Consider the following 17,492-nt stretch of genomic DNA (forward strand, 5'->3'; position numbering starts at 1 on the left):
TATATATATACGTGTATCGTATAATGATGAGTCTTAATACCCACACTATAAGTGAATTAATTCAATCTGCCATACATATACTGTATTTTATATTATTTTGATTTTTGGCACATCTCAGCTACTTTTTCGGCAATAATAATGTAGGCATTACATTTTTCTTATTCATAATAATGAATATATTATACATATTTTAATATTGTCTAGGCTCATAAGTAAATTGAATTTTTTGGCAGATGATAGTTTTCATTTGTTTTCAATGCCAAACAATGCCTCAAATATTTTCAATGTCAAACAATAACATGGCGTTTTTTGCAATTTTTTTCATTTATTTCTACTATATTCTACTAAATTCCCTTAACAAACTTCAGAAAGATTTATCAAAATCCGAATAATCGTTTAGGAGGAGTATATTTACATACATCATTACAGAAGAATTTTTATATATGATATGTTAGTCCTATTATATTATGTGTCTATTCCCCCCCTTAGGTCGATATGCTCTAGAAGTGGCAACCAAAGTCCTCCCCTACTACAAAGACTACTTCCAAATTGCTTACCCGCTTCCCAAAATCGATCTAATTGCCATTGCTGACTTTTCGGCTGGTGCTATGGAGAATTGGGGTCTTGTTACATATAGAGAGACTGCAATTTTGATTGATCCCAAAAATTCATCTGCACAAACCAAACAGTGGGTTGCTCTGACGGTCGGTCATGAAATTGCTCACCAATGGTTTGGTAACCTGGTTACCATGGAGTGGTGGTCTGATTTGTGGCTAAATGAAGGTAAATAGTAAAAAGATACTTTATATTTTTAACTTTTAATAGAGTAAGTTATTGTAATCGTCGGAAATAAAAATTGAAAATTGTTGCTTATCTTGGAAAAAATAGACGCGTATGTATTTTTTTTTTTGTACAGCTTTTATGCATCCCAGACTAGGTCTTTTGTCTGGGTATGTCGGACTCAATACCGCCTGGGTATAATACCGACTAAAACGGAAACCGACGTTAGGCTTTACTTCGTGGGGGGAGGTTCTAGAATGTTATCATTCTTAACTTGATTGTGTGTATGTGTGTGTGTGTGTGTGTGTGCAGATACAAATTTTCGTCGACGATTTCGGGAACAAGGTTTAACCGATTTCAACATTCGATTTCTGTTGATAAGGAGGCGTGCTGATTAGTTTTTGTCAAAGGCAGGTCTTGCCGTTCCAAGATGCGGGGTAAAAAGTGCGAAAAATGGTAATCCATTTTTTGAGAGAACGGAGTGTCCGATTTTAATAATTCAAAAAACATTTTATTTGTGTTGACAAAATGAACTGATTACATTTTTGGGAAGGCAGGTCTAGCGGTTTCGGAGATCGAGTAAAAAGAGTAAACAAAAATGCCATTTGGCGCTCAAAAATGATCTTTAGACATATGTACATCAAATTATCAGATATTTTAGAGATTTTAAAATAAGTAAAAAATTTATTCACATTTCTATGAGTTTTGTAACATTGCTTATCCGTTAGACTGCGACGCAGCGCTTACGCGCTTCAAAATTTATCTCTATTTGAAAAAATAGTTCAAGATTTCAGAAATATTTCAAAATATAAAAAAAACGTTTTTTTAAAAAAGACAATTGCAAAAATTTCAAAATTCTCAAAAATCCATTTTTTTTAAAAAAAAAATAATCTTTATTATAAAATTTGATTTTTGGTACAGGAAGTTCCAGCAAGTTTTTTAATATATTTTATTCACTATTTTAAAAAATTAATGTATATGTAGATGTATGTATGCGCGGGTACAATTTTTTGTCGAACATTCGATTCATATTGACGGCGAGACGTGCTGATTAGTTTTTGCGAAATGCAGGTCCTGCTATTTTGTAGATACGGGGCAAAAGTACGAAAAATTTAAATTCAGGTTTTGAGAAAACGGAGCGTTCGATTACAATCATTCAATGAAACTTTTTATATTTGTTTTTTTTTTATTATATTTATATATTACTCTTACAAAGCATTTTAATATTAGAAATTGTTATTCAAGTTGTTATACAATGCTAGTATTGGTTTACTATGAATATATAAATATTTGTAATTATAATTGCTCAAGTTAGCCTTATTATTTCTTTCCAAATATTTTTTATTATTTTATCTTATTCTATGTAATTGAATAAAATTGTTACATTCTATATTGTTATTTTGTGTTTTTAAGTGCATTATGTTTTATGCTATATATTGTAATTTATCCATATTTCATGTATAATAATAGTGTTTTTAAGTTCTGTGGGTTCTATTCTGTGGGCTATGGTGTTTAAAAAATAAATAAATAAAATACATAAAAAAAAATTATTTTTTAGGTTATGCATCGTTCGTAGAATTCTTATGTGTCAACCACATCTTTCCTGATTACGATATCTGGACGCAATTTGTTACTGAAACATTGATCTCTGCACTCGATTTGGACTCTCTTGCCAGCTCGCACGCTATTGAGGTAAATTCACCATCATCAATAATATTAACATAATAATGTTTACAAAATACATTTATTGTTATCCAATTTTTTTTTAATATTTCTGAATTAAAATTCTATTATTTTTTACCCAGGTGCCTGTCGGTCATCCATCAGAAGTTGATGAGATCTTCGACGAGATCTCCTACAGCAAAGGCGCTTCCGTGATTAGAATGTTGCACAACTATATGGGTGATGAAGATTTCAGAAAGGGCATGAATATTTATTTGACCAAGAATCAGTACAAGAACACATTTACAAAAGATTTGTGGACGGCTTTGGAACAAGCCAGTGGAAAACCTATTGGTAAGTGGGAAATGATAGAAATGAATAGAAAAACCAGAATAATTATTATTAAATTGTAAAAAGTAGAAAATTTGTGGGGGTTGTTTATGGTTAATGTACTACTTGTTTTTAGAAGCTGGGACAATTAATACAAGCTAAATTTTTTCAGATATTATTTAATAAATGGTTCTTTACCTTTTTTCAGGTGCTGTGATGTCTACATGGACGCAGCAAGTTGGCTTCCCAATGGTGTCGGTTACAGCTAAACAGGAAGGTTTCAACCGTGTTCTGACATTGACACAAGAAAAATTCTGTGCTGATGGCAGAAAGGACGATAAGAATACCCAATGGATGGTTCCCATCACTGTATCTACCTCAAAAAATCCTAAACAGGTAAAGATTTATTACATACATATACAAAGGTTTAAATTTATATAATTAACTTCTTGTAGAGCAAGTTGTGGTAATTGTAAAAAAATTGGAAATGAAAATTTTTATAAGTCTGCAAAAAATGCTTCTACAAAGAATTTCGTAATTTTGAGAACTTTCAAATAAAAATTTTAAATTTTCAGAAAATTCGATTTTCGAAATTTTTCATCATTTTCAAAAAAAAAACTAAATTTCGAATCATTTAAAAAATATCAGAATTTAAAAAAAATCATTTTTTTACGAAAATTTAAGATTACTTCAAAATTTAAAAAAAAATCGAATATTTTCAAAAATTTCCAAATTATCAAAAAATTTAAAAAAATCGGACCTTCAAAAAATTTTCAAAATTTTGAAAAAAAACTCTAAACTAGCTGTAAGTGGAATTCTGTCTTAAGGCAATTAAGGCATCATGCCTTGAGGCAAATTGCTGGAACTTCCCGTACCAAAAATTATTTTTTTAAAAACAATTAACATTTTTGAAAAAAATTTTACTTCGAAAAAATAAGATGTTTGAGAAACTATACATTGAACAAAAAATTACTTTTGAAAAAAAAATTTAAAATTTTTTTTTTTTTTTTAAAAAAAAATTTTTTCTTTATTTTGACATATTTTGGAAGATTTAAACTTTTTTCAAAGCAATCGTACTGCTTTAACTGCATAAAGACGAAATATGAAAGCGCGTAAGCGCCGCGTCGCCGTCTAACGCGTAAACATTGGTACGGAACCCATAGGAATTTTAACAAATTTATACTTATTGTTAAAATCTCTATGAAATATCTGATAATTTGATGTGCATATGTCTAATGATCATTCTTGATTGCCAAAAGTTTACTAGATCTCCGAAACCGCTAGACCTACCTTCATGAAAATTTGATCGGTTCTTCACCTTGTCAATACAAGTAAAATGTTTTTTGAATTATTAAAATCTGACGCTCCGTTCTCTTAAAAACTGAGTTACCGCTTTTGGCACTTTTTGCCCCGTATCTTCGGAACGGCTAGACCTGCCTTCGCCAAAAACTAATCAGTACGTCTCCTTATTGATACGAATCGAATGTTCTTTGAATTATTCAAATCGGTTGATCGGTGTTCCCGAAATCGTCGACGAAAATTTGTAACCGCACATACACACACACACACACACACACACACACATACATCCATTTTTTCTGAGGTATGCCAAAATATTCAGAAACCTTTGAAACGCCGAGAAATGCAAAAATTTTCATTATCGATTTTTTTGCGATTACTATAACTTGCCCTACGGGAAGTTAATTATCAAAAAATCTAATTTAAAGGAAAATTGAACAAATTTCTTGTAAACATACACTTGGGCTCACCGCACAATTTAATAAGCACTTATAAACTCACAGTATGTATCTATAATAAATAATCTATTTGAAATTATTCAAAACAATTATTGATTATTTTCATTCCTCGAATGTTTAATTACCAAGCGGGAAGTTTCAGCAATTTGCCTTAAGGCACGATGCCATACACAACACTAGTTCTATTCATCCTTTTCCTTTCCCAGGTGGCTTTATCAACAATGCTGGATACTCCTTCGACGACCCTGACAATACCCAATACTGCTGAAGGCGAATGGGTCAAAATCAATTCAGGAACCGTGGGATACTACCGAGTTAAATACACACCGGAAATGTTGAGACAATTAGAACCAGCTATCAGAAGTGGTGCCTTACCACCCTTGGACAGATTGGGACTTCTGGATGATCTGTTTGCAATGGTTAAGGCTGGACACTGTTCTACAGTACAGGTAATAAAAAATACATATATTAAATTTAACATGAAATTATCTCATGGCTTTCATATTTCCATTATCCTTTACCCCTTAGGTGCTGCAACTGTTGGAGGCCTTCACAGAAGAGACCAATTACACGGTGTGGTCTTCAGTCACTCATGTTGTGTTGGCCCTGTCCGGTCTGATGTCCCATACAGATCTTCGAGATGCTTTCGATGCCTACGCTTTGAGAGTCTATAAGCAGATTTCGCGCAAAGTCTCATGGGAGGGCGTCAAAGGCGAGAGTCATCTCGATACTTTGCTCAGGAGTTTGGTTTTGAACAGACTGGTTGCGTTGAATGATGATGGCACGGTTAAGGAAGCCAAAACAAGGTGAGGGATATATATATATATATATATATATATATATATATATATATATATATACTAGATGACCCAACAGACGTAATTCTATACCCACGTCTACAATTTTTTAATGTCTTATACTAATATTTACTGTTTACCTAAAAATAATAATTATTGTTTTTTAAATTACTCTTCACACCAAAATGCATAAACATTTATAACATGAGCGATGTTAAATGTAGAACTGCTTTAAATAATGATGAGTCTCAATTCCCACACTATATTGAAAATTGAAGTTTTTTAAACGGCATAACAAATTAAGAAAAAAATATTATATAGTATCCGCGGTAAAAGTGCAATATTACCTTGGATTTTGGCATTCAAAATAATTGTTACAATAATGTTGCATATATTTTTTATAATCTCATATCATATTTTAACTGGTTTATAGTAATTATAATATATAAATTACATTTTTGTTAGTAATAATTTAATATAAATTATTGCCAGGGACGCTCCTGGGATCCTTATAGCCAGCCCGCATGCCATTTTTTTAAGCGGCCCCCCCACTTGTTATTTTACCCGTTTTAACATTTTATTAATAAAATTATTATCATTAATTAATATTTGGCTCTTGAAACATTTTACCCATTTATTTTGGGCATTTTATGCGATTTATTTTATTGAGGAAATCATAGAGAGCAAAAAAAATTCTAGCCTTTCATTATTAAACACAACCATAACATAACACTGGTACTTCCTGTTGGATTGTTTTGATTTTATTTCTTATTATTTAAGATATACAAAATTGCATATATTAACCTTTTCCCCTCGGATACCGCAATTCGCGAGTGGAAAGGGTTAAACTTCTCCTAATTGATATCGTAAGGGCCACATTATATGTATTCATCTTTACCTTCCCATTTATTGTTTTAAAGTGAAGTTTTTAACATATTTTAAAAATATTGTGCAAAGAATAGTAAAAAATGCAAAGAAACTATATATTTCTTAAATGATATTGAAAAAAAAAACTATATTGAAAATTTCATATCCGAATCTTGTGTTGGCGCCCCCTAAAGCGGGCGCTCTTATTTTTTGCATGCATCCCATTAAAGGTAGGACCGGCCCTGATTAATACTTAATTTCATATTTCAAGTGGATTAATTTGTCATATCCTGTTCATATGTGTATCATTCAGTCCGCCATTCATATACTGTATCTTATATTATTTTAATTTCTGGCACATCTCAGCTGCGTTTCGGCAATAATAATGTAGACATTTCATTTTTCTTTTTCATAATCATGAATTTATTATACATACTCTAATATTGTCTAAGTCTCCTATAATTTATAATGTCTCAGATAATTTCAATGTCAAACAATATGTCGTTTTTTGCAATTTTTTTCATTTATTTCGACAATTTTAATATATTTCTATAATCTCATACATCCTAAAAATTATTTATTATTTATTTATTTAAATTTATAATATTATCTATCTATATTACTTGATGTTAATAAATTAGCAGTTGTAATAATTATTGAAATTAAAAAAAAAAAAAAAAAAAAAACCTAAAAAATCCCTTAACAAACTTCAGAAAGATTTATCAAAATCCGAATAATCGTTTAGGAGGTGTATGTTTATATACATCATTACAGAAGAATTTTATATATATATATATTTATTTATTTTATTTATTTATTCATAAGCAAGCCGTCAATCAATAATAATAGATATTATTTCAGGCTCTTGTCAAGTATAATATCAAGCGTATAATATAGATGGATAATATGTTATTGATATTTATTTTTTTACAGATTTGAAAACTATCTATCTTCCAAAGCCCCCTTGGTGGCGGATCTCCGCAACGTGTGTTACCGGGCAGTGCTCCAAGACGCCGACGAAAAAACCTTCAATAACATGCTTGCAGAATACCGCAAAGCTGATTTGCACGAGGAAAAAGTTAGAATCCTGCGAGCTTTGGGCGTGATCAAAAACCCAGAACTTTTATCCAAAGTATTACAGTTCAGTTTGTCTGAAGAGGTCAGAACTCAGGACACTGTCTTTGTCGTTATCTCAGTAGCCTCAAACCCAGCAGGCCGAGAGCTGGCATGGAAGTTCTTCCAAGATAACTTTAAACTCCTAAACGAACGCTACAGCGGCGGTTTTCTGTTAACAAGGCTCGTGAAATATTGTACAGATGGTTTTGCTTGTACAAAGAAGGCTGAGGTTATCGAGCAGTTCTTCAAGGAGCACCCCGTTCCCGGTGCTGAGAGGACGGTGCAACAGTCCATCGAGACTATTCATTTAACTGCAGGCTGGTTGAAACGTGATGTTCCTGCAATAAGAGAGTTTTTGAAGACGCATTAATAAACGATGTAAGATGTTTTTTTATTCTTAGCGATAATAATAATTAGTATTAAATTGTTTATTGTAAGTACACAAATTACCATCAAGTACAATATAGAAATGTTTATATGTTGTTCGTTTTCTAACAATTCAAAGTGCATTTACTGCTGTTTGAGCTGTGATGTTTTATAGAGCCAAAAAGAAATTTAAAACAAATTCTCATGATTATTATTTTTTATACTGTGGGATGGATCACATCTTGTCGCACCAAATATTTAATAGAAGAATATAAACATACTTTTATTATGAGTAATTTAATTGAAAAAATAATGAAATAAACTATAAATCATTGAAAGCTGATTTTCTTTTGCATGATAATAAAAACTATTTACTTATGAAGATATTTTATAGACCCATCAAACCCAATTACCATCTTTTTTTAACAAGAGAGCAGATAAAAGAAAAATATGGTCGACTTATGGTTTATTATAATTATGCAAATATAAGTGATGTGAATATTATGTGAATGATTCCAATCACTTCATATTTTATTCGAGATGCACATAATGTAATTTTGTAATATTAGAGCTTCATTACAATGTGCTTATGATATAAACAAATAGAAATTGGGAATCATGGGCAGATTAAGAACTTTTTTCATATATACCTTTGCAATTATATAAAGAGATGTTTTTGTATAGAACCAACATGGAAATTTATTTGGCTTTGAGATCTTACACAAGATACAAAACTCGTTACAGTGAAAAAATAACACTGATATAAAACTACAGTAATTCTTAAGATATTTTTACATGAAACTAATAAATTTGAGTTGCAATTAAATTTGGACAATATTCACATACAGTCGACCTCAAAAATAATATAACAAAAAGAAAATCGTGACATACTTTCTGAAATAATATACATGTATACTTTTGTGCGTACATGTTGTATTGTTTTATTTTATATTATTTAAATTATGTTGAAATTAGAGCAATTATTATTGAAATACAAATTAAATTAGCGGAAATTATCAAGCATGGCGTCTAATGATTGAGCATATTGAATAACATTAAGTTAATTAAATAATTCGAATTTTTAAAAGTCTTATCTGATAAATTATTATTAAAATTCAATTTAAATTAGCGGAAACTGTCAACTTCTAACTGTCAAACATGGTGTAGAGGCAAAAAGTATATTTTATATATTTTTTAACTGTATTTTCGTTAAACACATTGAATAACAACAAATTAATTAAATAAATTCAAATTCTTGAAGTTGTATATCATATTTACATTATAGTTTCGTAATTAAATCAATTAATATTAAAATTTAAATTAAATTAGCGGAAACTGTCAACTTCTAACTGTCAAACATGGTGTCAAATTTAAAATTCATAATTTATAAAATTAATCAAATTTATTAAAATTTGAAATTTATATTTTTTTAAGCCGTATTTTCGTTGAACACATTGAATAACATTAAATTAGTTAAATAATTCAAATTTTAAAAGTCTTATATAATATTATTTACATTATAATTTCGTAATCAGATAAATTATTGTTAAAATTCAATTTAAATTAGCGGAAACTGTCAACTTCTAACTGTCAAATATGGCGTAGAGCCAAAAATATATTTTAACTTTTGAACCCTATTTTCGTTAAACGCATTGAATAACATTAAATTAATTAAATAATTCCAATTATTGAAGTTTTACCCGATATTTACATTATAGTTCTGTAATTAGATAAATTATTTCTAAAAATCAAATTAAATAAGCGGAAACTGTCAACTTCTAACTGTCAAACATGGCGTCAAATCAAAAACCTATTTTTTTTTAAACCACCCGAATAAAATTAAATTTTGTAAATCTTTCAAAATCTTAATATTTTTTCTGATATTATTTTAATTATAAGTTATCTATATTTAAAATTCAAGTAAAATTTGCACAAACTATCGACTTCAAACTGTCAAACATGGCGCTGAGTCAAAAATATATTTCTAATCCTTTAAAAAATATTTATTCGTTTATACTATGCGTTTATACACATTTGATATAATCAAATCATTTGAGTTTATAATATTTTAACTTAAATTAATTGTGATTTTGTAATTAGATCTTTTATTAAAATTCGAATATTGCACAAATTGTTAACTTCATACTGTCAAAATGACGCCGATTCAAAAACGAATATTATTTACATTATTATTATTTATTATTATGTATGCATACATTATTTTTTTTAAAAATCGGATAAAATTAAATAAATTAATAACATTCTTGAAGCTTTTAAACAAAAATTAAATTTTTGTACTTAATAAAAATATAGTTATATTTAACAGTTGCCATTTTGACGACAGTTTTGACATTTGGTGCGGACGATTTCGTTTCTAAATAATAAACACGAATAAAATGAATAAAATAATATTAAAGAATTAATAAAATATTAAAAACTCTGTATTTATAAAATATATCCATAAAGTTTTTATTTGAATAGTGGACATATAAGAAAACTTAAAATATTGAGTGAAATATGATAAAATCTTAAGCAACATCACACATTAATGAATCACATTAGATTGCAAATAAATTAATAAATACCTACATTATTATTACTTTAGTGCTAAATAATTTGCATATAAATTATGTTATAAAATGGGCATAGAAAGTTCTCACATGAATGGCCTACAGTTAGAAGAAAAAGCCATCGAAACAACAGACTACTGGACTTTATATTCTGCTTCCAATGGCGAAACAAAACTATCAATTTTCAAAAGCAAAACAGGCATACACGGTCAATCATGGACACTGGAAAAGATGACAAAGAACCTGATGCTGCATCGGCATCCATTCATCTTGAAGTACGTATCATCCTGGAACAAAGGTACAGATTTTTATTTAGCAGTTGAAAGTGCCAAGCCTCTTCATTTATACCAGAATCAGTTATCGAGTATACAGATATGTCTGGGATTGAGGAATGTAATAGGTGCTCTAGTGTTTTTGCACGAGCAGGCACATGCTTTTCATAATAATATATGTATATCCAGTATTTATGTAACGCAGAATGGTACTTGGAAGTTGGGTGGTTTGGAGTTTTTGATGGCAAAGTCAAAAATGACTGCAGAGTTTTTGGCTAAGTCTAAGGGGTATAGATACACGAAATCTATTGATCCTGATGAAGAGAAGAATAATGGGAGCGGTTGTGATCAGTATGCGTTTGCAAACTTGGTTTTGGATTTGCAGAAACATTTAAAACATGATGATGTAGCTGGTTTTGATGAGTTTAGTAAATATTGTTCGGCGCATTTGAAACATCAGAATTTTGTGATGAGACCACAATTTTCATCGTTACTTCTGCACCCTTTTTTTAACCATGATATAATTATGTTGCATTCGTTTTTAAGTGACTTGCCTATAAAGTCTAACAAAGAAAAAACTGAATTTTTTAAAAAGTTGCATGGGGTTTTGATGTCTTTGGATGAACAAGAAACAGCAACACATCTGGGTGAGCTTTTGATATCAAGAATGGTGCTTTTAGATTTAACTGCACAAGAATTCTTGTTACCATATTTGTTTAATCCAAAAACAAAAACAAATCCTGATGGTTTATTCACAGAACCAGTATTTAAATCTATTATAGCACCCAAATTGTTAAACGTATTTAGGGTTAGAGACTTGCAGATCCGCATGATACTTTTGCACCACTTTCCAAGTTTTATAAAGTTATTCAAAAAAACAGATTTACAAGAACATATTTTACCAGAGCTTTTACTCGGCATAAAAGACAGTAATGATGAGTTAGTTGCTTTAACACTGCGCTCTTTAGCTGAACTGGTGCCTTTATTAGGCTCTTCTGCTGTTATAGGAGGTAAAAGAGAAAAATTATTCTCCAATGGCAAACCAAAAGATTTAGTACCGATAGAAAAATCTTCAAACCTAACCTTACTGACAAATACTGAACGCCCATCACCCGATGGCGAAGAAGACCATTGTGTCAACAATTCAGTATCCAAAGACACCGAAGACTGGAAAGACTGGGATAACGATCACAAAATATCAGAACCCACTCCTATTATCGAACAAAAACCAATAGTTATTAATGATATATTAAATTTAGATATAAAAGTAAATAAATCAAAGCCCGTTGAACAAGATAATGAATTAGATTTGTTCCATGATATGGAACCAGTTATACAAGCATCGAATGTGTTTTTAGTTGATGAAGTTGCAAAAACTAATTTAGAACTGAATAGTTTTGCTTCAAATAAATTTGAGGTGTCCAATACGTTGGTGGATGATGGCTGGGACGACACAAGTAATTGGAGCGAATAATAATATGTTATATTATTTATATATGTATGTATGTATGTAATCACAGACATTTTATTAATACACACAGATATAATTATTTACAATGCGTTATTAGTACAAACTAGGTGTAAGTAATCACAAAAAATCAAAAATGAAAATTTTTTGCATATTTTCACGTTTCAGAGGTTTCTTAAACATTTTGGCATACTTTTGAAAAAATGGATGTGTGTATGTGTGTTTTTCTTGCATTTACGCATCCCAGACTAGGTCTTTTGTCTGAGTATGTCGGACTCAATACCGCCTGGGTTTAATACCGACTAAAACCTCCGCTTTGCCATTGCTTCTGGTCCCCACGAAAACCGCCCTTAGGCATTACCTCGTGGGGGGAGGATCTAGAATGTTATCATTCTTACACTGATTTTATACTCATCTTTTAAATGAGTGAAGTCCCATTCGTTCTTTCTTTTTCGTTCAAAAAAATTGATGTATGTGTGTGTGTGTATGTGCGGATAGCATTTTTCGTCCACGATTTTGAGTGCACGGATCAACCGATTTGAGTAATTCAATTCAAATTCGATTCTTATTGACAAGGATATGTATATTCAATTATCAGACATTATATAGAGATTTTAAAAAGAGCACAAATTTTAATTTACACCAGTAGACTGCGAAGCAGCGCTTACGCGCTTCTATATTTTGTCTCTAAAATAGAACGCAAACAGGATTACTCACAATCAGAAAAAAAGTTAAAAATTTTCAAAACATGGAAAAATTTCTGAAAGTCATTTTTTTCTAAATTTTCTAAAATCTAATATTCCAAGGTTTTTTTTAAAAAAAAATAAGCTTTTTTAAAAATGTTAATTTTTGGTACATAAAGTTCCAGCAATTTGCCTGAGGGCACTATGCATAACTAGTTAGTTCAAACTCGGTCAAAAAATGACAATTTTTGCATATCTTTACGTTTCACAGGTTTCTGAACATTTTGGCATACCTGTATGTGTATGTGTGTGTATGCGCGGATACAATTTTCGTCGACGTTTGTGGGAGCACGGATTAACCGATTTGAATGATTCAAAAAACATTCGATTCCTGTTGATAGGGAGACGTACTGATTAGTTTTTGGCAAAGGCAGGTCCAGCAGTTACGGAGATAAAGAGCAAAGAGTGCAGAAAATAGAAATCGAGTTTTTGAGAGAACGGAGAATCCGATTAGAATGATCAAAAAGTTTTCTGTTCGTTGGGAAGACAAGCATTTAAGTCTTTAGAAAAAGCAGGTCTCGCCGTTTCAGAGATTCAGAGCAAAAAGTGCAGAAATTAGCGGTTTTTGAGAGAACAGTTTATCCGATTAAAATGATTCAAAAAGCATTCTGTTCGTATTGATGGAGAGACGTGCTGATTAGTTTTTTTTTGAATAGGCAGGTCCTACCGTTTCGGAGATGCAGAGCAAAAAGTATTAAAGTCAGCAATATTTGAGAGAACGGTTTATCCGATTAGAATGATTCAAAAAAATTTTGCTTGTATTGACTGTGTGAAGGCAAAAAATTATTTCTTAATTTCAAAACAAAGAAATAAATAAATATGAGAATAATATGTCAATAAAAAAATGTTAAAAAAAACAGATTGTGAATTGAATCTTGAGAAATAAAAGAAATGATTCGAAAATATTCGAATTTTAATTTCAGTTCTAACTAAAGTTCTAAAACTCACTTATATACTTCAAATAAATAATTTTATCTTTGCAATTCAGTTTATATAATTCTTAAAAATATGAGATAAGGTCCTTCATTCTAACCATTCTAACTCCACTTTATCAAATTTTGTTTATTTACTTTTCAGGTAAACATATATAAACGTTGTTGTCTAATTCATAAGCTCTTATATATTGACTCTAAAATACGAATAATAAAAGTTACGGTATTTATAATAATATATTTGAAAACATTTAATACTCTTAGAATATAACATTACGGTGCGGGAAGTTCCAGCAATTTGCCTCAAGGCACGATGCCATACACCACTAGTTACAAATTATTTTTACGTGACATTTAATTTTGACAAAAGAATATTGACATTTGCCAAAATTTGGCATCAAAATTTTAAGTATCAATTATTAATCGTTAACAATGTCTTGAGTGTTTTATCCACAGTTTTTGCATATTTTTTATAATTTTCTACAATGAATGAACTTTTCGAGCTGCAATTCCAGAGGTTGCCGAGAACAGTGGTTCCTATTCATTACAACATTCAGTTGCAACCATGTCTGGACAAAACCACATTTCATTTCGAGGGAAAGGAATCGATAGAGATTGCTGTAAGATTAAAAGGGCAATTCTGCCGTAACATAAACGATAAGATTTTTTTTTATTTAATTTATTCTGCAATCAGTTTTATATATTCATTAACATTAAGCAGAGATTACTAACAATAATTATCATATAATATAAACAAGAAGATAGTAGCAACACCCAGCGGCGTGTCTACTAGGTATATATATATATATATATATATATATATATATATATATATATAACACATGTTAATAAAAAAATAATAATAAAATAAAAAGAAAAGAAAGACAAAAAAATAAACGATAAGATAGCGTCTTCATGGCAACGCTCTCCTATCCTTGTTCTTGGTATTGAAAATTATGGAAATGTCTATCTGTTTGCCGTGCGATCAGGCGTATTTTACATATAAACAAGCAAGGGAGAATGTTATGATAACTGCATCATCTAGAATTCTGTTATCATAACATTATTCCTTGCTTGTTAACTTCCCGTAGGGTAAGTTATTGTAATCGTTCAAAAATCGAAAATGAAAATTTTTGCATTTCTCGACGTTTTGAAGGTTTCTGAACATTTTGGCATACCTCTTTGTCAGAAAAAATGGATGTGTGTGTGTTTTGTATGTCCGCATTTTTCCTCCACGTTTTCGGGCGCACGGATCAACCGATTTGAATGGTTTAAAAAACATTCGATTCCTATTGATAGGGAGATGTGCTGATTAGTTTTTGGCAAAGGCAGGTCCTGCCGTTAAGGAGATACAGAGTTGAATTTGCAAAAAATGGCAGTTTTTGACTGAACTAAGCGCCCGATTTGAATGATCTAAAAAACTTTCTGCTTGTATTGACAAAACAATTGCTTTTGAGGATAAAAAATTATTACATCTTTTTTTATTTTCCATAAAATATTTTTGTAATTTTAGATTAAAAATTCAAAAAATGACCCAGGCTAAGCACAGTCTAAGCGTCACTCTGGTACAAATGTTTACCCAAGTGCGTTTAGACTGTTTATGTTGGAGCACTTTTCGAATTTTGTGAAAACTATTGAAAAATGTGAAAATGCCGCCAAGCTAAGCACAGTATAAGTGCAAATGTTGCACAGAATTGTTTGCAAATGCGTTTATACTGTGACTATACGGGAGCACTTTTTCAATTTTGTGTAAATTAGGCAACTATTTTTTTTTTAAATTGAATTCGAAATGAAATGACGATTGTTAATGTTCTGGAGATAAATTGATTTATGATTTATGATTTACATTTGATTTGCTCAGATATAACAAGATAGCAGAAATAATGAAAGTTACAGTATTTGTAATAATATATATTTGAAAACGTTTAAAATTTCTCGAATATTTCATTGAGAAACGGGAAGTTCCAGCAATTTGCCTTAAGGCCCGATGCCATACACCACTAGTTTTTAGATTCTTTTCAGACCCTTACTAGATTATTTTCAGAAGATTCTTATTAGATACGTATAAGATTTTTATGAGATCATTACTAGATTCTTAGAAGATTAGAAGATTCTTCTTACGTTTAGGGTTCTTATAAGATCTATACTAGATTTTATATTAGATATTTCTTACGAGATTCTTAAACGATCCTTACTAGATATTTTGTAGATTCATCTGACTACTCATTTGAGATCCTTGGATGCTTCATGCAAAATTGAGATTATTTTTGGATTCTTGCAAGATTCCTATTGGATTCTTTTTACATTCTTGGTGTAATCATATTAGATTTTAATTCTAACAATATTTAGATAACTATTTGTAATAATATATTTGAAAACTTTTAAAATTTCTCGAATATTTCATTACGGTACGGGAAGTTCCAGCAATTTGCCGTAAAATACGCCTGACCGCACAGCAAATAGATAGACAATTTCATAATTTTTACTACCAATAAACAAGCATAAGATTGCGTTATCATGACAACGATATTTTATGACCTCTGTTACGGCAGAATAGCCCCATAAATTTGTGCAAAAAACGCCGAATTGCACTAATTCTTGGTCCTTGTAGATTTTGGATTCGGTGCAAAGAATAGTCCTTAATTCGGTGCAACTGCATATCAAAAGTGTTGTTTTGCACAGGGAAGACGAGGAGGATATCGAGCCGGAAATCACATACAATGATTATGATGAAATTATAACACTGGACTTTAAAAAGAAGTTGCCTATTGGTAGAGGTGCTTTGTTATTTGATTACAGTGGGTTGCTTAATGAAAAACCGAAAGGTAAGGAGAATTGATTAAGGGGCACAACTACAGGGTCCGGCACTCGAAGTGTAACCAATTGAAAGAGCCATAAATTCAGTTTGGAAAATCAATTTTACTCGATTCAAAGTACAAAATGTGTAAAAATAATACAAAATTTAAGAACAATTTACTTTTGCTCGACATGACCACCTTTTGCTTTGACTATGGCCTTTAGACGGTCCAAATACAAATCGCATTTGGCCGAACGTGATTTGCAGGTATTTTGGCCCACTGGCGGACAACGGCTTTTTCTAGCGCCTCGAGACTGATGCACCCCTTAGTTCGGACCTTGCTCTCCGAAATGGCCCAAAGAAAATAATCCATAGGATTCGCGTGTGGTGAATTTGAGAGCCATTGTGCGGACGTTTTGAAGTTCGGAACGGTGTTTTTCAGCCATTCTTGGTTCACTCAAGCTTTATGATACGGTGCCGAGTCCTGTTGAAACGTCCATGGTCTGCCACCGAAATGTTGATCTGCCCATGGCTTCAAAGCAAGCTTCAGAATACTTTCCCGATGATATCGCACATTTACCTTGACGCCAGGCTCGATGAAAACGATTGGAGATCGCCCATCTGCGTTTACAGCGGGCCAAACCATTATCTGTGGCTGGTGTTGCCTCCTGGTGGCCAGTCGATGGCTCAAATTCTTGTCTGAACGTTCAGTCAAGTAAACCCTATCGTTTTGAGAGTGTGCGAATTGCTTAATTATGAAAATTTTCTCGTCGGAAAACACAATGTTCGGAAATTTACCACTCTCGGCCAGGCAAAGCAACTCCTTAGCTCTCTGAAGTCTCACTTGCTGCTGCTTCGACGTAAGATCATGTGCCTTTTGGATCTTATGAGGCTTGACCTTGAGATCATTTTTCAGTATGCGGCGGATGCTACGGTCAGATGTATTGAGTTCTTCTGCCATTTAATTGGCACTTCGTCGGGGATTTCGCTCGAGTCGCTTTCTCACTTTTTTGACCATCTCATGTGACATTGCAG

General features: G+C 31.3%; 3 protein-coding genes across 3 annotated transcripts in view; 2 read left to right on the forward strand and 1 right to left on the reverse strand.

Annotated features, from left to right (window-relative positions):
- Positions 1-7,921, forward strand: part of LOC113387607 (puromycin-sensitive aminopeptidase) — a 22,056-nt gene extending 14,135 nt beyond the window's left edge. Inside the window, exons 4-10 of the mRNA XM_026624955.1 lie at positions 490-783; positions 2,339-2,472; positions 2,586-2,796; positions 2,981-3,168; positions 4,736-4,978; positions 5,058-5,335; positions 7,127-7,921. Of these exons, the coding sequence (XP_026480740.1) occupies positions 490-783; positions 2,339-2,472; positions 2,586-2,796; positions 2,981-3,168; positions 4,736-4,978; positions 5,058-5,335; positions 7,127-7,679 (1,901 nt within the window). The 3' untranslated portion in view covers positions 7,680-7,921. The remainder of the gene's footprint in view (positions 1-489; positions 784-2,338; positions 2,473-2,585; positions 2,797-2,980; positions 3,169-4,735; positions 4,979-5,057; positions 5,336-7,126) is intronic.
- Positions 7,922-10,130: 2,209 nt separating this feature from the next.
- Positions 10,131-12,051, forward strand: LOC113387739 (protein-associating with the carboxyl-terminal domain of ezrin-like). The gene has a single exon (XM_026625108.1). The coding sequence runs from the start codon at positions 10,315-10,317 to the stop codon at positions 11,989-11,991; it is 1,677 nt and encodes a 558-aa protein (XP_026480893.1). The 5' UTR covers positions 10,131-10,314; the 3' UTR covers positions 11,992-12,051.
- Positions 12,052-16,914: 4,863 nt separating this feature from the next.
- Positions 16,915-17,418, reverse strand: LOC113388544. Its single transcript, XM_026625915.1, has one exon. It carries the CDS (start codon positions 17,416-17,418, stop codon positions 16,915-16,917), a length of 504 nt encoding a protein of 167 aa, XP_026481700.1.
- Positions 17,419-17,492: the final 74 nt, after the last annotated feature.

The sequence above is a fragment of the Ctenocephalides felis genome, unplaced genomic scaffold, assembly GCF_003426905.1.
Source record: "Ctenocephalides felis isolate EL2017-DRISC unplaced genomic scaffold, ASM342690v1 CF-g0.4_SCAFFOLD_03572, whole genome shotgun sequence".
NCBI lineage: Eukaryota > Metazoa > Arthropoda > Insecta > Siphonaptera > Pulicidae > Ctenocephalides > Ctenocephalides felis.